This window comes from Falco punctatus, assembly GCF_963210335.1.
Source record: "Falco punctatus genome assembly, chromosome: 9".
Classification (NCBI taxonomy): domain Eukaryota; kingdom Metazoa; phylum Chordata; class Aves; order Falconiformes; family Falconidae; genus Falco; species Falco punctatus.
This window is the reverse complement of record NC_137589.1, coordinates 14,204,997-14,231,358: the sequence shown is the minus strand read 5'-3', so window position 1 is coordinate 14,231,358 and position 26,362 is coordinate 14,204,997. Positions and strand designations below refer to the sequence as shown.

The 26,362-nt window shown below is 37.9% G+C and overlaps 1 protein-coding gene across 3 annotated transcripts in view; it reads right to left on the bottom strand.

Annotated features, from left to right (window-relative positions):
• GRID1 (glutamate ionotropic receptor delta type subunit 1) overlaps positions 1 to 26,362 on the bottom strand; it is a 550,527-nt gene that overhangs the window by 53,352 nt on the left and 470,813 nt on the right. For all 3 annotated transcript variants that reach the window (XM_080402703.1, XM_080402704.1, XM_080402705.1), the window contains one exon: positions 1,495 to 1,596. In XM_080402703.1, the coding sequence (XP_080258829.1) occupies positions 1,495 to 1,596 (102 nt within the window). The remainder of the gene's footprint in view (positions 1 to 1,494; positions 1,597 to 26,362) is intronic.

Genomic DNA, 26,362 nt, shown 5'->3' with positions numbered 1-26,362 from the left:
CAAGGATGTTCCTGAGTTAATTCTGGACAACTTGGCACAAATTTTGAGACACTACTAAAATTCTTAGGCAAAAAACTGTAGACTATATGGGATGCTATGAGGCTTCCCAACCAGACACCACTGCCTCAGCACCTGAGGCCTATCTGTGACCTTGGGCTTTTCACAGCACTTGAGAAGAGTCAGACTCCAGAAGACAATTCAACCCCCTCTAGCAGCATTCCTGGTGCCCACAGGATGAAATGCTCTTAAAAGTACCTTCCTCTTCTCACTGACTACAAAGAGGGCACAGACACACACCTTAGTGTCCAAAGTAGCTGTCTAGAATATAAAGTTAATTGTATGAGTCCTGCATAGAACATTACTACTGTCCATCTATCTCAGACCATATCAAATACAAAAAGCTTTTTTTTTTTTTAACAGACAATGATTAATCTCTTATCCAGGAAACATACCGAAACAAAAGCTAAACCCGCTGCATTTTGTGAATATTTTAAATTCTGAAAAGTCAAAGAATAATCTTCCTGGAGTATTTTTTAAAGTGTGTTTCAGGACCAAGGCAATGCAGAATTTTGTGCTATGTTTTCTGTCAGACATGGGCTTCCTGCTCTCCTGCAAGGGAGCGCCGAGGCTGCCAGCGGCGCAGGCGCTGCAGTAGGCTGCCTTCGCAACCCGGTACTGACACTCTCGTGGAAGGGATCTGCTCACCTCCCACATAAGCTACAGCATAACCTCACCTCTCACCACAGAGAGGGGAAAAAAACTGGGGGCTGGGGGAAGTGCCTTAATGATCTTATGCAGTACTTCCTATCTGTACCACGATTCAGAAAAAAAGAAATAAAATGCACCAAAAGTCACCCCATTCTGCAATCCACAAACTACAGTATTTTAGGCAGCAATGCATTAAAGCCTTAATTTGCCCCTAATTTAGCACTTAGCTGACACGAGCTCTGCTACAGCTCTAGATGCTAACAGGCAGTAGTCCCAAGAGCAGAATGAATTTTTGGAAAGACTACGCCTATCTAAAAGATATAGTTTATCTCAACAGGAATTTATGAGCTTGATGGAAGAAACACTTGATTAAATTTTACAGCCTGCAGTGTACAAGAGCCAAGATTAGATTATCATAATTGGCCCATCTGATCTTAAAATCCATGAAATGCTGGAAACTGCATATCCGAGTCAGAGTACGGTATCTGGAATGCACCCCTGTGCCCTCAGGCCTTATGCTGGTTCCATGCCCAGTAGGAATTACAACGCAGAAAAACAGCATAAGCAAACAAACAAATCTTCTGTGTATCTGACAGTGCACAGCTTTACATAAAATAATAAAAGGCCATGATCTACCTTCCTTGCTTATGTAACTGATCATCCAAAAATACAGAACTGAAAATGATAGGGAAAAATGCTGCAGGAAGCGCCCAAAATACTCAGTCAAATCCTTTTTATTTTAAGCGTGGTTTTTTTTTTTTTTCCTGAACTCAAGTAGGATCATACCAAGACAGTCACCACTTTGAGTGTCAATCCTTGTAAGTCATTGCCCAGACGTCGTTCTTGCAGGCTACCGTTCAGTCCTTTCTCAGAGTCCCACGTTGCCAGCTAGAACAGAAAGTACAGTGAGTCTGAAGGACCATTAGGCAGAAATCTTTACAGAAATCTTTCAGTATTTAAATAAACATTTAACAGTACCTTGACCAAATCCAGAACTGATAGAGGATGAGAGACTTTTTTTTTAATGCAGAATCAGAATTAGTGAGAATCAGAGGACAGACATAAACACATACCTTGCCTGAATGTATTTTCACTGATGCCTATAATATAGCTGCTCTATTATCTGTAGTATTTGTCATATTATTTCACTTAGATCACACTGATGTGACACTTCTCTCCAGTAAGTTTATACTGTCTGTCAGCCCTCAGAATTATCTGTGGTCTCACTGTCCCATATTCCCCTGTCTGCTCAGAACCCTTCCTACTTTTCAAATCATTCCCACTGCTTATCAAAAACTGAGGTTTTTTCCTGCTGCATAATGTTCTCACTCATTGATAGTCATATAATCTTGACGTAGATCCTATGGTGTCAAACTGTCTCCTCTCTCAGACTTTCTTCAGATCCCATCTTAAGTCTTTTCTCTGTTCTTGCCCTAATTCTACCTCATCAGTAAAACAACAACAGACTCACGTTCCCAGGCTCCTGCTGATCTAATATCTCATATCTACCAGTACTTCATGATTCTGCTAGATTACCTGGATGCAGATTTTCAGGATATCTCCCTGGAACATTACATCTAATTATTTTCTGTTTCAACTAAATGTATCACTTTAAAAATCAATTTTACTGCATTTTCTGAAGAGAAATGCAGTAAAAATCAATAAAATAGGTTCAATAGAAAAGTCAATCTTAAGTGACCTTTGGATTATTCAAACCAAATATGCTCTTCAGCAGCAGCAGCCAGACACTCCTTTTGCCTTCAAATGGAATCCACGGTGTCATTTTGTTCAGAAGAGTCATAAATAGTATCAAGTAGAAACTGTTTCCTTCTTTTTTTTCAGCTCTACTCTTAGACACCAATACTATGCTCACAGATGTGGAAGCAGTGTTGTTAACTGGAGGCATGTCCTGTGGAAATTAAACATAGTCCAAGATCTGTGAAATGTGGCTTCTTCCTGCCAGAAGCTAATTTTCATGTAACAAGTCAAAACCTTGGAAAGAACTTACTTCACTGAAAATGCCTGTGGCTAGATGTCCTACATGATTTATTTCTATGACTTCACTTTTATCCTAAAGCCTCAAAAATCAAACCGACAAATAACATGTGATGGGAATCTGTATAGTTTTATTTTTGTTTTGTTGCACTAAACCAATAAACAGGGAACTAGAAAAGAACAGGACATTCGGTGAATATTCAGCCATAGTAACTATCACAACTGATGGAAATTTTTCTATAGTCACTAAATCTTCAAAGCTGAGACACAGGAGAGGAAAGACTTAAGATACACCTCCTTTTACCTAGATGACCTGGATGATGGAGGAAGGGAATGAATAATAATGAGTAACATTCAGCTCTCTAATGACAGTCCTGAAAGCTGAAGTATCTCAGTTTGAAAACTCTCCCCTCGTGATGCCAGTTTGGAGTGACAGATGAGCTTCTGCACACAAACAATACAGGTACATACCTGTAGCTATGGTACCTTTTAAATTTGAATTTAGATGCTTGCTCTGAAATACATCCAGATGCTTCTTAGCTTTTGCTGTTGCCAAACCAAATTGACAAATTTGTTGTCTGACATAAATCAGTACGGTTAAGCAGAATTCAAATACCAGTATAGGTGTGTGTGGTATATATTGTGTCTCAAATCTGTAAAGTAGGTTCACTGTCTATGCCTTCTTCAGCTCTTCTATACAGTTAATATACAATAAAGATACATGGAAGATACAGTGGCCAAAACGGCTTGCACAATCTACAGATGATAATTCAATATTTACTAAAAAATGGCAAATGTAACAAATTAATTTTTTACTTCACCACTGGTGGACTGACATTTCAATTCCTTCTCCCACTATTTTTTCTTTCAAAAACTCTATCAGATTTCATATCAAGGCCTTAGACTTCTCAAATACCCTACATTTCACATTCTTCATTAACTCTAATTCTAAAAAGGACACTGGAGACATGCCAGTGCAAAACCATATAGTTATTCCTTTTATTCAAAAGGAGCAAGACAAAGATTCCCCTTTTATGTAGCAGGGCTAAGAGCAAAGAGGAGAGTACTTCACATCAGCACAGAGCTCCATATTGTTCTCTGTGGAGGTACAACCTTTTCAGTCTGTTAAAAGGAAACTATATAAAGAAAGTTGATAAATGGAACATGAGGAAAACCATTTCCAGAAGGGATTTTTCCTGTGTATCCTTGTGCTCCAGAACATTTCATTTGTTAAGCAGTGTGTCAGTTTTAACTTCTAGTTCTTGCAGACAGAATTTTGTTTATAGGACCAAAGTACTTACAGATAGGTCTATCAATTTGTGACAGCTGACCTGTCAAGATCAGTGCCTGAGAAACTAATTTCCAGCACTGTTAAACACAGTGAGTACTTCTGTTAATTGATAAGGCCATTAGAGTTTCATTGTTTGTAGAAATACCTACCATGTTCCTACCAGAAGTCTGAAGCCAAAGGTTATAGCACAGCCATCAGCTGATAGGAGATAAAAAGCTTTTAGATCTGATTATGAAAAACAACTGCCTGCAGAATCAGCACTTGGAGGATATATTTAAAAAATCAATGGTCTGTGGAACACGTGTTTAACGGCAGCCTGGGTAGGGTTTTTTGATTCTTAAGTTACTTAAGATTCTTAAGTTATGGGAGTTCAAGTTTTGAAAACAGCTACTTTATTACACCTTTCCAATGTAAACCTTCTTCCTAGCTTCTCTTTCTGAAACAGTCATGTTGCCGGGAATCCTATAGTTCTAGCTGTACATCAGAGACTCAATCACCCAATAAAGACAAACCCAAGGAAACAAATGCGAAATTCACACTAAAAGGTAATTTGTTGGAAAATTCTGACTCATTACATGCTTCTGATCTTTGCCAATATTTACTAGCATTTTCAACCGGAACTGCAAGGAAAAGCTTGGAGAGTGAAAGTCACAATTTTAACATTGTTTTCAACATCCACGAGCAATGTATAACTCCAAACACACATACTCAACACACAAGCAAAGCAATTACATGGCTAAACAACCTAGGAATGTCAAATGATAAGAGATGTCATCCAGGGTATGCCTCTTGATCCTGCTGTCCAGGGCTTTTTCCTGAAAGATACTGATATCTGTCAGGACCTCAAAAGAAAACTTCTTATCAATGTAATTTTAGGGTTCCTGAGTTCCTATTGAAAAATTAGAAGTCAAATTCTCCAAAGCAGTTTCACAACTTTCTTAATGATGCAGCTGCTGGCTGTCCAATACTTGAGTGAGTGATTAGGGCGCCAGGGGAAATCATATTGAGATGTCATGGTAAACTCACACCAAAGAATATCGGAGACGGCTCCACAGAAGTGTGAAGACCTTCCTCAGCACCATGAAGCAGACAATACTTCTGCTCAAATAAATCAAGGCTGCATTCATTAAGCACTGATTTGCAAGATTTCCTACCTCCTGTGAACTTGATCAACTAGATGGAGAGCCTGTGTGTCGCTCCCTTTAGGAGAAGAAAATGATAATAAATGCAGTTATTTGTTACACATCTGTTTGTCTGCAAAGTCCACATGACCATGCTACTCTATTATACAATAATTACATAATTCTTGAATTGAGAACTTGAATTTAGTTTTCATAACTCTGCTATGAATGCTCAATGTCACTGGACTATGGCAAATGTCTTTCTCACACCCAAACAAATGGAGACAAAAATTATCACAAACTACTAGTAAATACAGTTGAAAACTGACATTAGCATAAAAAGGGAATATTTGACATGTCTATCACAACAGTGAATAAGATCATCTACACTGGTTTATGATGCAGTAGTTACTGTCCAAATAACATGTCACTACTATCTAACATCATTTTGAATATGACGCCATCCTAAATCTGATTTACTTTTTTCAGGGAAAATGTGATTCCCATAAGAAACAAAACCATATAATATTTAGCAGATGTATAGTAATGTTTGACAGGGATACAATCAATCCAAAGTATGAATCTTCTATCTTACCAAAACCAGCAATCTTTTATTTGGTGACTCCTTTGGAGCTGAGGTTACATTGTCCAAAGAAACTAAATTTGGGAATCCCTGCCTTGAAATCTGAAAAACTTCTAACAGGCAGGAAAGTACAAGTTAGGCTGTTCTCCTGCCATGAGACACAGACACCTGTATCAACCCAGGGCATATTTTTTGTGAATATAAAAGCTGTACTGTGCATGGAGTTAAATAAATTCATCTATGCCACTCACAATCTGATAATTCTTTTAGATTAAAGTTGAACTGAAATGGATTTCACTTCAATGACAACTTATTCCTTGAATTTGAAGCCAACGAAGTGTATAACCAGTGTGACGTCCTTGTACCGTGTACATATATTTTGCATGTTGGGGTCTCACTCCCTTTGACAGTCTTGCAATATGGCTAAACCCTTACTGAAACATTTGACATTATAAAACCAGATTTTAAGCAAACATGATAATAAAAAAGATCCCAACCAAATAAACAAACTGTAAACAAGAAAATTAACGTTTACAGGAGACAAGTATGAAAGAAGGTAGTGGCCCATTAAAAAAGTGGAGCAAACTCGACACTCCTCTCTTGCAGTTCTAAAATTCCATTTAAATAGTAAAACAAATATTTACATTGAATTCCACGATTTTTTTAAAAATGCAGTATATCAGTAATCTAGACAATTTGCTGCCATTCAATATCATTCACAACAAGGTATTAGTAGGATTCACACACTGGATTATGTGTCATTCTTAAGGAACTGAGAGTTTTCCCTGAACATCATTCCAATCTTTATGACTGGACTTGCCTTGAAGGTACCAAAATACTTCCATTTGAAATATGGGATCATAATTAAGAAAAAAATAAAGAATGTTTTGGACTGTATATTTATGTAATCCACAGTTAAATAAAATAGGATTAGGAAAATACAAATGTAACAGTTTTTGTACCTGCAAGCAAATACAGACACTGGTACAATTCATTTCTATAACAGCTGTGTAATTATTAGCAACATTCTAACATTTCTAAAGTATAAGCTTATAGTCACTATTAGAGATAAAATAGTGGATAAGATCACCAGCTGAACTGATTTAAGCTCTATTCTGTGGTCCCACATAGCTCAACCTTGTTTGCAATGAAATACCTGCAAGTCATCTACGTTCAGATGTTTATTTCATTCTGATATACTGCATACATTTGTATTAAACAGGTAGCTTGTTTCCAAACATCTGCAGTAGGATTGTAATGCCTATGCACCCATAGCCGTAGAGTCACCGATGACTCCAAACCATATTAAAACTATGAAACAAAGGATTGTGAACAAAGCCTTAACTGGTACAGAAAGTCTTAAGTCTTTTGGGTGAAAATTTTATCCCATCCTGTTTGATGCACAAAATGCTCAGTTTTCTACGAAGGGGCCACACAAGGACTGTATCTGCATGGTGAAAATTCAGAGAAGGGCAGGAAGGACCATGGAAATCTGCTCTGCCACTCCTGATACTTCGGCAAACAGCATCACCCATCTCCTCTGACAGTAAGCTCTTTAAAGGCAATGACTAGACAATACAAAGTAAGAAAAACTGGAGGACTAGGGGAAGGCTGCCTCCTTTGCAATGACCATGCCACTGTTATTTGTCCAAGAGGACCCTGTTTTTTTCTGTGCAGGACAGTGAAGCACATTGATGTGACTATTGATGTTTAATGGACCTTCAAGAATGTGAGAACTTCAGGGAGAAGAATGCAGCTTTTTCTGTGTTTTGCGAACTTATGGTGATATATAAACGATAATAAAACATTTCTAGAGAAACACAGAAAAACGAGCATTAGGCAGCAAGATTTTATAATGAACAAGTCTTCCCGGACAAAGTTGACTGCTTTTTCAATAGTACTGCAGAAATAATAGGTAACTGAAATGAAGAGGACGATATACTTGTATCTGAATTTTAGTGTTTCATTCAGGGTCTTGTGACATGTCACCTAGGACAATTTGAATTTGTTTCCTGAATACGGACAATATCATATGATTTATAGACTAGCTTCTAAGCAACAATGAAGAATGATGTGTCAAGATGAGGAGAGACATTTTGAGGTAGCTTTACAGCAAGTGAATATTAAGATCTTATTTACTTAACAGGTTTTTTAATGATTTGGAACAGGAAATAGCAAATAACTAAAATTAAAATGTCTAAGATGCAAAGCTATCACAAAACTGGGAAGCACGAAAAATATGTCAGACCAGAACAGCAAGAAAAAATAAGTGGGAGTGGTAAGAACCCAGACATGAAATAATATGCATCTTGCATAAGTAGAAACAAACACTTATGAAAAGGAAAAATGAGAAATTCTTCAATTGAAGAAACCAAGACAAATTAATGTTAAAAAATTGTGCAGGCTGAAAGTGAGCTGCAAATGTTTGATGAGCTTGTAATACAGTGCAGTATGGTTTTGGTCTTCATGTGTCTCATGGTGCAGGCTGCACCGAGAGCAGTCACAACATAGCTGAGAAGAATATAGTCTTAATACCATGTATAGCATCTGTCTGAACAAGATTTAGGCATACTGGAAGAAAATCAAGGGCGAACAGAACAACTATTTCTGTGGTGGAGGAGTCAGTTTCTACAAGAAGAGTAAAAGACAAAATGTGAATATCTAAGGTAACGATGACTAAGAAATGGGAAACTGGAATCAAAACTAGATATAAGACAACAAAACAACTGCTACTGACTTCTAATAATCTATAGAGACCCTTTCACATCAAATACAAACCATTTCCTAGAAACGTTTCTTCATTCTCAATGCAGACTGTGAAATGAGAAATAGATAAAAGGGCTAAGCATTTCTGGGTCTTTCTAAACAGAACAATTTCTCACAGGAAAGGTTTGTCACATCCAGGATACATGAAGGAAATCAACGAACAGCCCAACAGCCTGGTGGCTCCTTAATTCACCAGAGATATCAGATTTGAACCGGTGTTTCACATAATGCTGGATCCTAGCTAAAGGTGGTTAGGATAACTTTTCCCATATGCGGAACAACTTCATTCGAGCCCCAGAGTGCAAGGTTTAGCCTGCGGTCTCATCAGTTTGCCACAAGTCAGGAGAGTGGATTAATCACCATCTTTAAGGCCAGTACGGGGGCATGTTATCATTCACAAAGGTCAAAGGTATTGGTTTAGTCTTTGTGATGAATGGCATAATTCCTGAATACTTGAAAACCTCAGATATTTTCACATTCAATAGAAAAATCCATTCCCCACTGCTGAAGTGAAGCCGTTCCTAGAACTCAGCCAGGAAGAAACTATGCAGAACGTGCATAGGAGCAATTTAAGGTCCCAGCCTACAACCACTTACAGTTGTGCTTTAACTTAGTGAACCTATGTAATACCATTGAATCCCGAGAGTTACACTTATATAAAGTTAATTGAGCATAGACCTAGAGTAGAAAATAAAGAAAGTTCAAGAACACTGAAGGAGGGATTCGTGTAGGAAAGAGTAATTGACCTGAACTGACATATCTAAGGAAACAGATATACACCACTGCTCTTCTGAGAAGCCAGTGAGATAATTGGCAAATGTCTAGGATTAAGATGCCACATGAAGACTGCCCTTGAAGTAGCACAATGCCCTTCAAACCATCTAAGGAGACTGGCTCACAATTAAAAGGAAAGAGTAGCATTAACTGAGTCACTACCACATAGATAGTCCCTTGAAATTCCTATTTAAGAAAACAAATCCAATTGTGTAAACAAAAAGTACTTCAGCAAGAAGCTGCAGAGTAACAAGCAGAAAATTTATACAAATTGGAAGGAAAATTTCAAAATAATTCAAAGGACTCAAACCTAATGAAAAATGATAAAAATTACATGAAAACAAAATGCAGATAAGTATCAGAAACATGGTTTTACCATGTAAGATCAATTACAGTATTAAACCACTGTCATCCAGAGAGTAATTAGCGTCTAGAATATAAAGTGTCTCTCTCTCTATATGTCTTTTACAGTAATTTCTACATAACAGATAGGGAAAATCTAGGGAGGAAAAACTACACCATCTACACCAGAACTGTGGGGGTAGTTTAGGAGGACGGAGCACTACAAACGGAAGCTTTGGTAGAGGTATTTTGGCATTAACTTTCTTCATTCTCTAGAAGCCTGTGCATGTATTCAGCTCTTGCTCTACAAATTCTGCTGTTCACTGCAATTAACAATTTTGACCTTACCTAGCATAACTCAGCAATATCTTCCTCCACTATTTTTACGGTTCTTCATTACAGAGAATATCAAATATTTTGATGTGGCAGGAAGTGGTTTCCTTTATGTTTTTCATTAGCCAAAGATCAGTTCAATTAAATGTAATGGCCATATTATTAAAAGCCATTTTACATATATTTTACATATAGAAGGACTCTATGACATAAATGAAGAGTAGACACATTATGCCTTATACTATCAATATTAAGGAAGCTAAGATATTCTTATACATGCATTTGTGTACGTAGTGTCTTCTGCAGTATGGTAACTGAGGAGTTTCATGTGGAACTGAAGTAGCAGTTTTCTGTAACACTATAGCTTTTATTGACACAGTGTAAGACTCCTCATACCCCTCGGGAATGGATCAGCACCATATACTTTATATTTTATATTCCATATACATCACATTTACTATTATGTTGAAGGACATAAATTACAAATACTATCTTTTTGCTGAAATAAGATATTGCTCCATTAATTGGCAGAACAAGACATCATTTTGCCAGCAAGTCAATGAAGGAGCAATGATACCAATTAAGGATTGCTTCTCTTTCTATACTGGGATAGCTAGTGAGCATCTCTGACCTCTTATGCGACACAAACACCTATGTTCTGCTGTGCCAAGCCTGAGCAAAGTGTGTATGGGGCAGCAAATCTGCATGAAGTAGAAAAAGGAGCTGACAGGACTTGACAAGATAAATGCAACTTGTTAATATTCATTATATAAAAGTATAAACGGGCCATCTTCAGCTCTGATAGAATAAATTGCTTCAATTAATACCAGTCTTTGAAGGAGCAGCGACTGCAACATGCTGATGTTATTAGTGCAGCAACACAGGCACTGGAAAAGATGCAGTACTAAATGAAGCAATCATAAGAGTGATGGAAACAATATGAACAAGAATATTATCCTCTGATGGTTTCTCCATAAAGTGCAGACAAGTATTACTCTGTCCCCAAATTTCTGCATTTCACTTCCCTAACATAAAATCAAAATGCAGCAAAAGTGGTGTTAAAAATAAACTGGAGCTATTTTCTTCTAGGATCTCACAGGCTTTTCTCTCGTAAAGCAGGCAGATAACCTCCACTCCAGTCCATCAGCAGTTTTGCCCCATTTTGAGGCTTTAAGATAAAAACATCACGCTATAACATAGCAATGCTGTTGTTGAATGAGACGGCAGTGTTGCTATAGCAAAAGATGTATGTGCAGCACCACAATTTTTCTAAGGGTTGAATAAACTAACTGTGAATACCTGCAATACTGCTTTTCCCAGGGGTGTTGTAAATTACCAGATATTTTGAACAACCAGGCCTCTAAGCATAAAATTAAAACTGAGTCATTATGAAAGTTAGACCAATCCAAACAAAAATTCCACAACGGTTGTCAGAAATGACTGGCTGAAAAACCCTACAGCATGAGCTCCTGGCCACTGGAAGACAAACAAGCCCCTCAACTTTCTTCTGCAGTTAAAAAAAAAAAAAAAAAAAAAAACAGATGAAATTGCTGCCCAGTGAGAGATGGCGGGTGTGGGACTCCAAGAATGCTCTGAACACTGCTTTAAATATTGAAAATCAGGTAGTTCAAGAGAAGCTGCTTGTGGACAAAACCAAACCAATTCCCCTGCCGTTACTCATTATGTGTGGGTAAAATGGAAACAAATCCATTTCACACAGAGAACAGATTCTTTTCAAAGCTTCCAAATGCTTTTTTGTGGGAAATTACTAGCTTTTGAAAGCAGAACTACCCTTGTTATCTATGCAATAATGAACTCAGCAGACTGTTTTGTAAACAAAAAAATCATTGAAAAGTTGGATCTAGCAACAAATACAAATTCATGATGTTTTTGTACAGGTTCTTGTCCTGCTCTGTGCAGTATAGTAACCAAATACCTCCCTGTAGTGACATTCTTAGAATTTAGGTGGGGAGGGAGAGCAAGAGAGGCTGTTGCAGCTGGACAACTCTCAGGACCTGGTACCTTGTCCAGTCGTTCTACGTAAGAACTCTGCACTTACAAATTAATCAACATTATTAAAATTAGCTATACCCAAAAATCTGCTCTTTCTTTGCAATTCATTACCGGGTTTCTTGGATATTATCTGAGTTGAATGCTTTTGCCTTCTCACTATACATTGAAGAAACTCATAAGTATACCTGCAGTTCTAATGACTTTTTATACCCTGGCCCATTCTGTGGTCATGTGAGAAAGAGACCATGGTGGGATCTCACCAGCTGCAGACCTTCCGAAGACTGGCCATCATGAATTCACTTTCTGATTCTGGTTGATGGCACCGAGTCATCCCAGAATGAAAGCAAACTTCAGCCCGCTCCTTGGTGTCACCTGGTGAGGCAGCTCTCAAACCTATTGAAAAATGCTCTTCTCTCAAACTTCAGGTATTTTTGAAAAGCTCCACGACTTCAAGAGTATTCTTTAGTGGGAAACTATTTGAAAATTATTTTTTTAAAAAAAATAAACTTATTTTTAAAATAAAATTCTTGTTCAAATTTTCATTTGCAAAGTTTTGAGATGCAGCATCTTCTTACATTTTCCATGAAATTTGTATACATTTGATATTTTATCTTGGTTTTTTACCATTCCTATTATCTAACTACCTCATAATATTTTTTGTGGCAGCCTTCATGTAACAATAAGGACAGTGTGCTAGAGGAAAAGGTATCCTATTCAGATTTTATTTCAGAAGGTGTGGTTTTAAAAATGCAATTTATAAAATAAATTTAAAATCTTAACACAGAGAGGTCAAAATCATAGATAAAACATTGGTACTTTAAAATGAACATTTTAAACCCCAGTATTTTATCAGAACTGCTGTCAAGAGAAGTTAATATTCTCTCTTGACATAGGCAACAACACTAAATGCTAAAGTCTCCTTGGTGAAGGTTTTAAGTGAATTTTGACCAGCTCTGGTATTCAGCACTGGAATCTAAACCCATATCTATGGAACACTGAAAATTCCTGCAAAACTTTGTGCTGGTTTTGGCTGAAATAGAGCTAGTTTTCTTCCCAGCAGCCAGTGTGGGGCCGTGCTTTGGATGCGTGCTGGAACAGGGCTGACAGCGCAGGGCTGTTTGGTGACTGCTGCGCAGAGCCTGCCCGGAGCCGAGGCCCTTTCTGCTCCTCTCACCGCCCCACCAGCGAGGGGCTGGGGGGCACCAGGAGCTGGGAGGGGACATGGCCGGGACAGCTGACCCCCGCTTGCCCAGGGGGTGTCCCATACCGTATGGCCTCATGCTCAGCATGTAAAGCTGGGGAAGGAGGAGGAGCGGGGAGGACATTCAGAGGGATGGTGTTTGTCTCCCCAAGTCCCCGTTACGCACGACGGAGCCCTGCTCCCCTGGGGATGGCTGTGCCCCCGCCTGCCCATGGGAAGCACTGAATGAATTCCTTGTGCCTGCACAGCTGGTTTACCTATTAAACTGCCTTTATCACAACCCACGAGTTTTCCCACTTTTATTCTTCTGATTCTCTCCCCCGTCCCACTGGGAAGGAGTGAGCGAGTGGCTGCGCGGGGCTTAACTGCCAGCTGGGGTTAAACCATGACACAATTTAAAAGTTCAGTTTTTACTGAACTTTCTCTTATTTTGATCTTTACAACACGACTTCATCTTTATCCTTACTTCTCAAAGAATGTAACACAAAATGGCTTCAACAATTTGCAGACATTTTTCTCCTCAACAACAAAGAAAAGAACTGAGTAAAAACCCACATAACTTGGTGTTTGGTAATGGACAAACACCTCTCCAAGAAACAGAAGAACTGCAGATAGCATTATGGAAAATATTATTTTTCTTCTGTGTAATGATATACATTTAATGGTTTTAATTAACAAGCTATTTTGAGACAGCTTTCAAAAATATATTTATCCCTTTGGCTTTGTTACATATATAAAGCAAGTTTTGTAAGGCAAATAAAACCATCTTGCTCACAAAGCCAATTAGCAGACAATACACAAATATTATGTCCATAGATATTATCATTTTTATAAACCACATACTGTTGCTAAGTATCCACAAGGAATAGAGTAATACACTTAGCTAATCTTTGATTATTCTTCATAAAGAAACAGTGGTAAGCATGGAAAATATTTCTCCCTGTTACTGTTTACAAACCTTTTGCTTAACAAAATGTTTACCCTCCTTTGTTTTTCCCCACTTCACATTGAATAGAGACTTTTTAGCTTTTTTTAAAAAAAATACTGGAAGTCTGGAACTTCTGAGTGATTTTACGCCATGACAGACAGAGCACAGAGGCATCATAAGAAAGATTACAGTAATAAATACATTTCCCCAGCTCCACAAACTAACACGTACCAGCAAAACTCCATCACTAGAAAGGATGTGGTAATTTCAGCAAAGTAGTCAAAGGTAAGAAATGAAAGCAGGTAAGAAAGACAGCTTGTACTATGTGTAATGCTTAAAGGCTCACCTTTCAGCTTCTTTACCATAGCTTTAAAAATAAACCCTGGTCTCCAAGAAGCTTTATAAGAGAGCTCTACATCACGCTTGGAAGGATTCAATAATTTAGTAAGTTTATGTAATTACTACAAAGCTCATTTAGTAGTGCACCTGATGCTTTGATGTTCCCAAAGTGTTGAGAAAAGCTTTTGGATAGGTCAAACATGATCAAGTTAGAAAACAAGACATGATTTAGGTGTGGTCCACATTTCTCAGTGGAAGAAGACAAACACCCGAGGCCCCTGGAGTGGAGGAGCACGGGTAAGTAGGAGAGTCTCCCCTGGGGGAAAAGCAGCAGCTCTCTGCGAAGGGCCCAGCAGTCAGGTCTCATTTACAGACCACCCTAGCTTAAAACATTACAAGGTATGTTCCTACAGCGTAAATGGCTCTCGGTCACTGCAGGGCAGGTAGTTTTTCAGCAATAAACAGCAGAGTATTTGTACGCAGCATTAGGGCTAAAATGGGCGATGCCCTTGGAGAAATATGGATGCAGAAATATGACAAAGAATTACCACAAACATATCTGAGGAGGAAAAAACCACACACATTACATTCATTAAATCCTTTCCTTACTGCTTTAACCTGATACTCTTTTTGTTGCTATGGTGATTGTTATCCAGCCATTTATACATTTAAAGAAAAAATCAGTATTGCCTCTCATGAAATCCTAAGTGTGAGAAATATCTCCTTAATGCAATATAAAGACTATTTCCTCAGTGGACCCATCAGGCATTCATTTTCCTAAGGTCTTCTGAGCCCATTTAAACTTTTCTCTTCCACACATTCTGTGGCAATGAATTCCAAAATATAAGCATACAGTCTCTGAAAATGTGCTTTCTTTTATAAGTTGTAAGCTGGCTACCTGTTCACTTTATTAAGTATCCTCTAGGTTTCAGTTATGAGAAAAAAAATGAATAATTGTTCCCATTTTGTCTCTTCATCTCATTGTTTCATAAACACCTAGCCATACTCCCAGCTTTTGTCTGCTTCCTGAGCTAAAGAATCATGGTCTCTATATCTGTTCACATAGAAGCAATCTGTTTTCTTCAATCACTCTTTTCCCTCCTCTGTATCTCTTCTAGTTCTGCCATATATTTCTCAGAGGGAAAAAAATAAAACTCACACAAAACCCCCAACCCTATCTAAACAATAGAGACTGGCCAAAAAACAGCCCATGGAAAACTGGCTTTGGAAAGCCAACTTTCTGATACAGTATTAAACCTTTATAAAAAATATTTTACAATTATGTTAGAAGAGTTGCCTTGAAAATCTTCAACACTGCATTTCAGTATTAAAATGCAGACACAGCTGAACAAGGGAAGTGGAAAGCAAATGTCACTTGCCAATAGAAATGGAATATATTTAGATAAGACATACTTAGAAAATGGAAAATAAATGCTTACCTACTATATGCACAGTAAGATGTAGACTTATTTAATGTTTCTTGGAAAAAGAAATTTTTGTTCAGTAGGAAAAAACACCCTCCACTCTATTTGTTGGGAACTCTTCCTGAAACTCTTCCTTTGCATATGCAAAATGTGGCATACATGAAGTAGAAAACTATGAGCTAGGAATAATATCCCTCCTCTCACTAGCTTCAGAGTAAAATAGTTTGTTAGTATTTGGCTGCTTGTAACTCTTCATAAAGCTAAGGGGAATTTGCAGCAATTGCTGTACTTCCAGTGTGGTGTTTTTCTGTCTGCATAAAGCCCATCAGGCATCTACAAATGTTTCAGCCAACATGGATTTTTTTGTAATTCACAAAAATGCCTTCAGGTCCCACAATGTCTGAATGCTACAAACTTTGCATACAAAGCAATTAAAGGAAACAATTAAAAAATTAACAGTGTGCTAATAATTATTAGTTGTTGGCCACATCTCCATTGTACAATATTCCCAGCTGCTTTGGAGCAGCCTTAGGACAAGCACTGATGGTTGAAAGACCCTACAATCTGCTGGCAGTCCATTAACTTAGTAGCTGAAAACTTGCTGGCTACTGAACTAGAGGAGCCTGCACTAAACAGATTAATAACTAGCTCGGCAAGAGATTTAACAGCTACAGGGAAGGATGAAGGAAGAGGTGTCAAGTACCATCATTGCACCATTGCAGCTAATGATACTAAAATGCTGCTAATTAGCACTCCCAAGGTCACAGAGAACCACCTGTGCTCAGATGGGCATACAAAATGGACACAGTCAATGATGGAGAAGAAATTGTCGATGGCTGAGGTCTTTCCAGAATTGGCAGCTCAGACCGTGAAAGTTACGTCTGTTCATTGCTCGGAGGCAGAAGGAAGGCTCCTACACTGAGGGCTGTCAGTCTGGTGCCAGCACAAGCACTCACTCACTTTTAGAGCACAGCGAAGGAAAAAGGTTTGACTGTTTCTCACCCAAAACGTATTGAAAAGCCTGGCTAGACAGAGGGATTGGTACCCAGGTCACAGGCCCTGCATCCCAAGAGTGACAAGATGCAGCTCTTCAGGTGGTCCTTCAAAAGGCAGATCCTGATTAGAGACAGCTCCTCCAGTGAAGGACTTTGCCTTCACCTTGCCAAGTAACACAGACTTAATCATCTAGGATCATAACTGAATTAGTTAGAATGTTCTCCTTTAAAAATATACCACTCCCTACATTCACCTAGGCTATCATAAAAATGGCATTTCTTCATCTCTCTTTTAGGGAACATGCCACTGCCATTAAATACATATATAGGCAGATAAATATGTATATATGTATGCATAAAGAAGCCTGTGTAGTTCTCCTTCCTAAGAATGTGGCTAAGTTTAAATTGTCTTTCAGAACTAAATGTCACAGGGACTATAAACAGCTACAATTTAAAGAAACTTACAGAAATTAAAAAAAAATAATAATCTCCAATATTCTTAACTAGTTTTCACAGTTTTTTAACTTAGTTACTTGTTCTTCTTTTGGGACACTTCTGTCTACTTATACCAAGTCTCCTGGTCTTGCAGTGGTACCATATCAGTTAGGGGAAAGGAATACTGGATCTCTCAACAAGCAGGAGTTTGCTGTTAGCATGAATAAATCTGACGGTAATGACTTTTATCAGGACTTCAATCTGCATTAGACTGGCAACATTACAGAGGCTGCATGTGCACACAGAAAGCCAAAGAGAACTAAGGCTTATTTGTATAATGGACTGCATATGAATATGTCACAAACTTCTGGTTAAGGAATCTCACGAGACTAAAATACCAGCAAGCACATCTAACAGCGGCAGTCACCAGCATGTCATTCCGATCCTCCTAACAGCCCACCCTATCAACACAGATTTCTTCACAGACACGTCGAATGTCACCTAGTGGATGCTGTGAAAACTGCTGACATTACAGCTCATGCAAGATTTCACATTCAATATTCTTCAATAAAACAAACTGACACTCTTCCCATCTATAGCAGATATGGCTTAGAATCTGATAAACATTTCAATGATGGTGTAAATTACTACAGAAGGCTGGCTATTAACATGTTCCAGGCGAGTATTTATATCACATTATTAAGCAAAATAACCAAAATGCATATGGGGTTGTTAATTCTTTTTTAACACCTTTTTTTCTACACTTTCTCTGAAAATATAATACTGCTGCAAAGATGACCTGGGAAAAAAATGCTCTACACTGGAGGAAAACAGAAAATACTTTTCTGTTTAAGTAGTTTCAGTAGTTTAATTTTTAAAGGAGGCATTTTGGGACAGGGAGGAATGGGAGAAGCAAAGTGCAGAGCATGTGCTGGCACCATCCCCTGTAAAACTAGAAGTTATGCTCTATGGGAGCACCTGCAACTCAGGGTAATAGTAGCCTCTGTGCTAAATGTAGAACGACCAACACCAGGTTCATATTTTGACCCGATTTCCTATGTAACCAAGTTGTTGCATACAAAAGAAAAAAGGTAGAAGGGAAGAAAAAAGAAGGCATATTAGATCAGATTGGTTTTCCCGCTCTTCACAGATTTTCTATTTTTAACTTTTTCTGTTGAGATATAAGCCAAACTGAAGCCTGCTGTGAGTACAAACCCAGGAACCTCAGCAGATCTGTAGTCATTTTGCTAGTTCTGACCTGTGGTCCTAAACACTTTTGTTGCTTTATAGTAAACCCCTTCTGTTGCAACACAAATCAAAGGCATCTGCCTCTCCCTGCTACCATCTGTCCTTCATTCCTCCTGACACCCATACCCTAGATGTTGTTAGCTTTCTCCCACAATACTTGCCCTGACATAACGCAAGCACGGAACTTCAGGTCAGGCTTACTCCAACATGTCATTCCAGCTGTGGAACTGCTCCCCCAAGCACTGGAAGTCATGCCATTTGTTTATGCATGACTCACACAACTTCGTTTTTCCCAAGAAAAGGTTCTGACCAAGCATCTTAACGCTACTCGAAATTTGGACTGGGTCTGTTAAGGCGGTGGCTCCCTCAGTTCAACAGGTGCCTTAGGCTCCAGTCTGCCAGAGAGGTGGAACTGTAAAGAGGATCAGTGCTTGATTTTATAGTTAAAGGGTCAATGATGTTTCCACAACTAGTCCAAATCCAACATGAAGATGGGTGGAAAACTGAGAAGACTGAAACGGTGAAGTAGGAGCCTCAGATGTGTGAGCAGATTGCACTGAAAGATCAGAAACATAAGATAGTGAAATTCCTGCAGCTGAAGTATCAGAAGGACGGACAGTTATTTTTCCACCCCTGTAACGATTTGATTACTCCTAGTTTTACCACTACAGCGATACCGGAATTGATTTAAATACATCAATGCTACCGGAAGTCATAAGGACTTCTGGCAGGATCTATAAAATGGGGAGGTAAAAGTTCATTTGTTCCATTATGCTGATGATACTGAAAAGCAAAGTGTGTCAGCGAGAACCCACCCCCCACAACCCCAAATCTTTAATTAAGAAAGCGTGATATTAAGTCGTACTCAATTACAACATGCGTAATTTGCCACTGTGTTCCCAGAGCTAGTCCATATGCTTGTGAGGCACCTTTTCAAACTCTCTTTTGGGCACACTATGACTATCATACAATGTGCTTGTATTATAATTAAATTTGGCATAATTACTTTACAGAGTGATCAGTGACAGTCTATTGTTCAGGAAGAATTAATCCTCTGAGCCTTCCAACATCATTTTAGTTCCTGGTTCTAAATGAGATTTCAAAGAATGTAATTTATAATAACCAAAATCCCAAATGCACACTTTAATATAGCCTTCCTTTGTTATAGCAGTTCACTAGTAAAATGCTCCTGAATTAGAACACTCCCGGTGTAATGATTTACCTATGCTGCACGGGACCACTCGAATGGGAAAGAAACCAAGCAGGAATGCTTAACAAGATCCACGTTGACACCTTCTCCTTCTGCCTCTTTCCCAAAACACGGATACTGCAGAACTCTTTCAGAACCCACTCCACTATTTAAGTGTCATCTTTCCCCTAGGGGAATACTTGCCTCACAGAAGCAGCCCAAGAATTCCTCTCATCTGAAACATCACACTAATTTATGCATATTTTTGAAGGAGGCATGTCAATTAGACTTGAGAAAAAAATGGAACTGCTATCTTAGGAGAAACCAGGCAGTCTGATTTCCTCCTGAAACAGGATGTAGAGCTGAGCTTTTCCACAGAGAGAAATCTAAGTTAGGCAGTGTCAAAACATTTTGTTTAGACGTTTTTGGTTCAAGTGAAATGTTTTGACAAAGTGGAATTCTTGCAAAAATCCTGCATGGATCTCATCCATTTCGGTATTAAAGCACATTTCCCTGTTTTCTATTCACTGATATCCTAGTTCTGAATTTCTTCCTGTGGACAAGTTGCTAAAGTGTATTATATACCCCACTGAACAAATTCCTACAATGCACTCCAGTCTCTCAGGATCATCATGTACAGGAAATATATAAGAGAACCTGACTCATGATACAAGAGAGAAGATAATAAAAGAGTTAAATACTGTGGGGTTTTTATTATTATTATTATCTTGTCAAAATTACACACTTCAGGCTAGTTAAAAAAAATATATTAAATTTCAATTTAATGGGTTTTTTATTAAAATAAATATTTCTCTATGAAAATTTATCCACCAGAAAAGCATTCCAATGAGAAACTGCCAACCAGCTATCACTACAGCTGATTTTTATTGGTGTAATTTTTTTAAATACTATGTTGAAAAGCTTTCATTCACTCTACATGAGTAATTAAGTTCTCTGAACTGTCAAAGCTCAGTCCTTTTTCAAGTCAGCAAGGTTCATCTGTGCAACTGAGGATGCTGGCCACTGAGCTTCTGGAGGTGAGATTCCAGGGAAATGTCACTGTTAGGAGGATCAGCACTCAATAATATGCGATATTGAAACTGAATCAAAAGTCATGGCAGAACACATTTTGGGTGAAGTCTGAGAAAATCTGCATATTTCACATGGCTGCCACTAATAGGTAGAACATGAATTTGTTCAGAAACCATATAAATTCTTTTCTATTGGCCGAAGTAATTTAGCAAAATAAAACAGAAGACTATAGATTTGGTGCCAAGCACTGGCAGTCATTCTGCTCATGCATCATGTATAAGGTTAGCTGGTTTATGAATTAGTTTGTGCACGTTAACTGCAATGTTGCCAGCAAGTCTGATTAAAAGCTTTGAAGTCTCCAGATGCTGCAGTCATATGATTATAAGGCCATCACATGTCTAATTTTGAAGAGGAAATCTCTAGCCTTTATGGTTAAAGAAAGAGAGACTGACAACGTTAAAGTGAAATGTACTCACACCTGGAGAAATTAAAAAGCCTTTATAATTTTGCTTAAAGCAATCCAGTTGATCGAAAATTACCTTCCTGTCTTTCTTTCTGCATACAGTTATGATGGAAAATATTATTGTTGGGGAAACATAAGAGGTATCCAGTACATTTGCTGGGAGACAAAAAAGTAATGGCAGACAAAACAAGATTTTTGTTCAGAGTTCAGTTTACCCTCTTCTCTAAGGCAAAGTATGTGATAATGAGGAGAGGGGAAAGGGGCAAAACTATAGGAGGAAGCAGAAGTGCCTAACAGTAGCTACCTTAGCTGCAAAATCTGTAGGGTCCTATCTGACTTCCTGCTGAACATAAACAATAATATTATGTGGCTTATCAACTTTTCCCTCTATAAAGATATGGCCACAGCAACCCATACGTTAGAAAAAAGCTGTAATACACAAGACTAAATGGAAATATGTGAAAACTTCAGCTGGTACAAAAGCCATCTATTCCTCAGGTTAAATCTCAGTTGCACACTATGTGCCTTCCTCCTGCAGGTTCCCTGTCAACTTTCCACAACAATTTTAAAGCCTCAAATTTGAATACTCTTCATACTCAAATCAGTCACTGTGTAAAATGGCATCTATATTTTGATCTATAAATCAACACCATAGGGGCATTCTTCTAAGACAATGCAGATGACTAGACTTGGGTCACTTCCCAGAAATGGGGATCAAGCATGCTTCATCAAGAAGATTGAGCCATAAGATAAACTTCCTAGCTGAGGAGTAAGATAGAAACAAAACAAAACAAACAAAAAAATCAGGAAAGTTAAAAATAAGTATAACTAGTTTCTTTGAAAAGAACATTAACAATCTTAATACCAGTATCTACTACAGAAACAACGATGGAAAGTAACGCAGCTTTAAAAAAAAAAAAAAAAGCAGCCAGAAAAGATAGATGAAAGGTCAGTGGGGACTTGATACACTTGATGATACTATGTAGCTGATGGACAGAAAAGAGAGAATATGCATGTTTGTATGGACTGAGTTTAAATCTCAAAGAGCAGTGGGACAGGGGGTTTAGAGGAGGAGGAAGGAATGTGCAGGAAAAAACATAAACAAGAAGGCCAGGCAGTGGGAGGAAGGTGGACAGAGGGAGAGAAAAGGAGAGGCCAAAGGACTGAGCGGAAAGAATGCCAGAGCACAGAAGAGATGGCAGGCAAGCAGGGACATACTTTCCTTGGTTGCAGTCACCAGAAGTATCACTTACTACTAATACTAATGCACCTGACAGGTCGATTATTAGCCAAATAGCATCCTTTAAAAAGAGGAACACTTGTTTATTTCTCCCAGAAGACCCTCTGATATCATGGCAAAACATTATTAGTTGTGTCTCTGATGAGCTATCTAATAAAGACCTCTTCAAGTCTTCTTCCTTCCACCGTTCTACAGATACTATGTGACTAACTTCAAATTACTTGATAAAGATGCTGTACTTCAACATAAACATTTATCTACAGCAGAGCAAGCAGAACTCCAAATGACAGAATATCAGGCATTAAAATCTAGAAGTATGCTTATGATTTACATTATACAATCTCAGTTTATTATTGCAGAATAAATATTCAAAGGAAAACAGCAGGTAAGTTACGGTTACGCTCCTTTTGTTCATTTTTTGGAGATGTTAGTTTAGAGTGTGTCTAATTTACTCACTCTAACACTAGCCCTGACATCATAATTTAATCCATGGTACAACAAAGAAGTGCAATAAATTCTCTCATGTTCATACACAAACAGTATTGTTTTGGTTTTTTTTATTTCAAGAGATGCCAATACATGATAAAGGGAGCTTGCAAGATAATTACAGTACTGTAGATTGACACAGTCATCACATTCACTCCAGATTTCTTCCATAGGCTGGAATTCATGCATTGCCAGCTACCCTGCCCTTGGACACAAGCATGAGGCTCTCACTACAGTAAGCAAGGGCCAAGTACGATAGCAACAAAGTTTCAGCCTCAATTCTGCAAAGAATTTAAACATGCCGACAGTCACACTGAATTTTGGGTTAGACTCAGATTAAAGGCCTTGCTGCGTCAGGACCCTTCCTTGAAATTTAAAACATCATAACAAATAAGTATGCTTATTAGCTTTTCTCATAAATTGTCTAGATAATTGCTCTGGTGCTCAGAGAAATCTGACAAGAACAAACAACACAAAATAAACCTAGTTTGGGGTAGTCAGAATCTTATAAGCAATATAAAGTGATGTGGAAAAAAAACACCAACCACACTTTGAAACTGGTATGCCACTGCTTTCTATGTTTTCTAACTGTAACCATGATTAAGGTAAAATGTGAATGCGAGAGACCTAAAATAATGCCAGGTCAGAATCTCATTGTCTTCAAAGCCCCCGAGGTTTTGAATTTGCCATAAGAGGCGTAAACCAGATGAATCCCACCACTCCATGATGTCTTAAAGGCTACAGAGCTGTACAGATGCCACCTCCCTGCAGCTGCCCTCACCTCCAGCCACACTTCCCACCCTCTCAAGATTCACTTTGCTGTATGCAAATGGTGAGATAAGCTGTAAGGAAACAGAAACATTTCAGAAATACCCCTTCCAAGGTAGGCTGCAAGATCATCCATTATTCAACAAACTATTAATCATCTTTCACAGTTGAACATGTCAGATAAAGATTCTGATCCTGAAATCCATATTCAAGAACCCTAGAGGAACTAGTCCAACAGATCCAGAGACCCCTTTAAGTAAGGCTTAGAAGGTAGGTTTTCAGACTCAGGTTCTCGTTTGGTATAGAATCAAGTTCTCTCTGAGACAAGAAGCAGAACAGCCAACCAGTCTCTTTTATGCTAACTTAATTCCAGTTTAGTCTTGATTTCAGATTAGAATCAGAGGTATGTAAGCTATCTAGCAGACACATACTGCATTCAGATGCTCTGCTCAAGCACATCAAAAGAGTTACAGGTTATCAGCAGCGTCTGAATTTTTTACATCAATGAACATTTCAAGACAGGATGGATCCAGATCTGAGAAATCACTTGTTAAGAAATAAGGACAAGCTTTTCAGAGGGAACATAATGTGGTAATCACAATTAAATATTTTAGTAGAACACTGATATTCCCCTATTTAACCCCCATTTATTAGCATAATACCACAAGTAACATAAAATTGCATGAATATAAGCAGTTAATATAGCAGTGCTGCTTCCAATAATTTGCATCAGTTTTACTGCATCTACATAACTGTACTTGCCAGGTTTTTAGCATAAACACAAATGGGTTTTAGAGTCTATGTATGAATTCCACAGTACTGTGGAAATAAAATCAGCAATACCCAAATTATCTAATTTAAAGCTAGGTTAGATGTGGTTAGGTGAACTGTTATTACACAGACTGCAGAGAAAATAGATGTTATAATCTATTGGAAAAAATATTTCAAGCAAGATCTCTGATTGGCAAAATCTGATCAAGATCCCTCTTGACTGCACTTATACAAACATGTCAACTGAGGTTCCAGCTGACTCTTTCCAGTGATATCTTTGCTAAGTGCTCCCAGTGATTTTCTGTCTGTGTTAACAGGAACGTTCACTCCAGTACACTTTCTCTTAAATCACTGTTTTCTATGCTACAACATTGAGGACATCCACATCATACACTATATCACCAAACTATCATAAAGAAAGCTCTGTGAAAGTGGTACCTTAGAGATTAATTATCTTATTTACAGATGTTTGTTTTTGCCAATTTTGTATTGGCTTCATTTGGTCATTCTTAATTTACCATTAACACAAGTGAATGGCAAACTAGTCTCTTTACACCTCCTAAAGTACCGTAGAAGCCTTAATTTTTTTTTAATATAACAAAGTGGTCAATATGCCACTCCATTTATAGGAAAACCACACTTTGGAACTATATCATAGAATAAAATTATGTTTAATTTTGAAGAACTAGAGGTTTTCTAAAGGTTTATAAATAAAAGGAAAAAAACCTTTTACAAATATGGTTTTGAATGCAATATTTACTCAGCTGTGTATGTTGCTCAAGACATACTGTAGGCTCATGAGAAAATAAGAGCAAGTTAGTGGTCGTCTTTCCCTTCCATTCTATACCAATCTCTTTTTCTCTTCTGAATTAATTAAAAATGTTGAATACAGAAAGACCTTCAAAAACATCTGACAGTGTTATCCGCTATCCCAGCAGAAATATGACAAGGTTAATCATCTGGTTTAAAGAAGTCTACCTTCCCCTTGCAGGCAGTTGTTGCTATCAGTTTTCTTGTAGAAGGACAGTCAATAATGTCTCCTAATCTCTTATAACAGACGTGGGACAAACATTCTATTACAACCTGAATAAATAAGAGAAACTTTAATTTTAGTCCTGTCTATCAAAGCGATATTCCTGCAATTATTACCGCTGTGGCTGGCATGTTTTTCTTTTTTCTTTTCCAGTTTTTTGTGGTGGTTGGGGTTTTTTTAACCACCGCTTCAATTAATTATCATCGTGGTTACAAACGATGGCCACATTTTGATATGAAAATACAATTATTTGCCAATTGTCCTTTGTTTTCTAACTTTAGGTTATTCCCAACACTGTTCTCCCTTTTAAAGTCACTTCTGTATCTTCATCCACACTTCTTTCTTTTATTCCCCTAGTTAATTTATCAGCCTATTTATGCTATATTTCAATACAACTTCTGTTGTGCTCCCATAGTCAAGTAAGTTTACTTTTTGAACAGTTACATATAAATTGCATATCACCAGGCATATTACAACCTGACCCCTGTATGTTTTCTAAGAAAGCAAGATATTTAGGGCTGATACAGCACATAGAAAAATGACTGTCAAAGTACATAAAACAACGTAAAAATTTGAAAGTGGATATAAAACACCACCAAGGTTATGCCCCAGCTTTTTGCTTCTTGCATTTCAATATTACGTACACATTCTAAAATATGGAATTAGAAATGTATATCAAATCCAAGAGACAAGAACTCTAGGTAAACTCACATTTTGTTTTCACTATTTATGTACAGATATTAGGCACTGTCACTGTTTTGTTTCAGTCATTGTTCTTTCACAATGAAAAGGAAAAAATGTGAAATTAATGTAATTTCAAAATTCTGAATTAAAACCAAAAAAGTAAGCAATTCTATTAAACCCAAGCTCCAAGTGTATTTTTC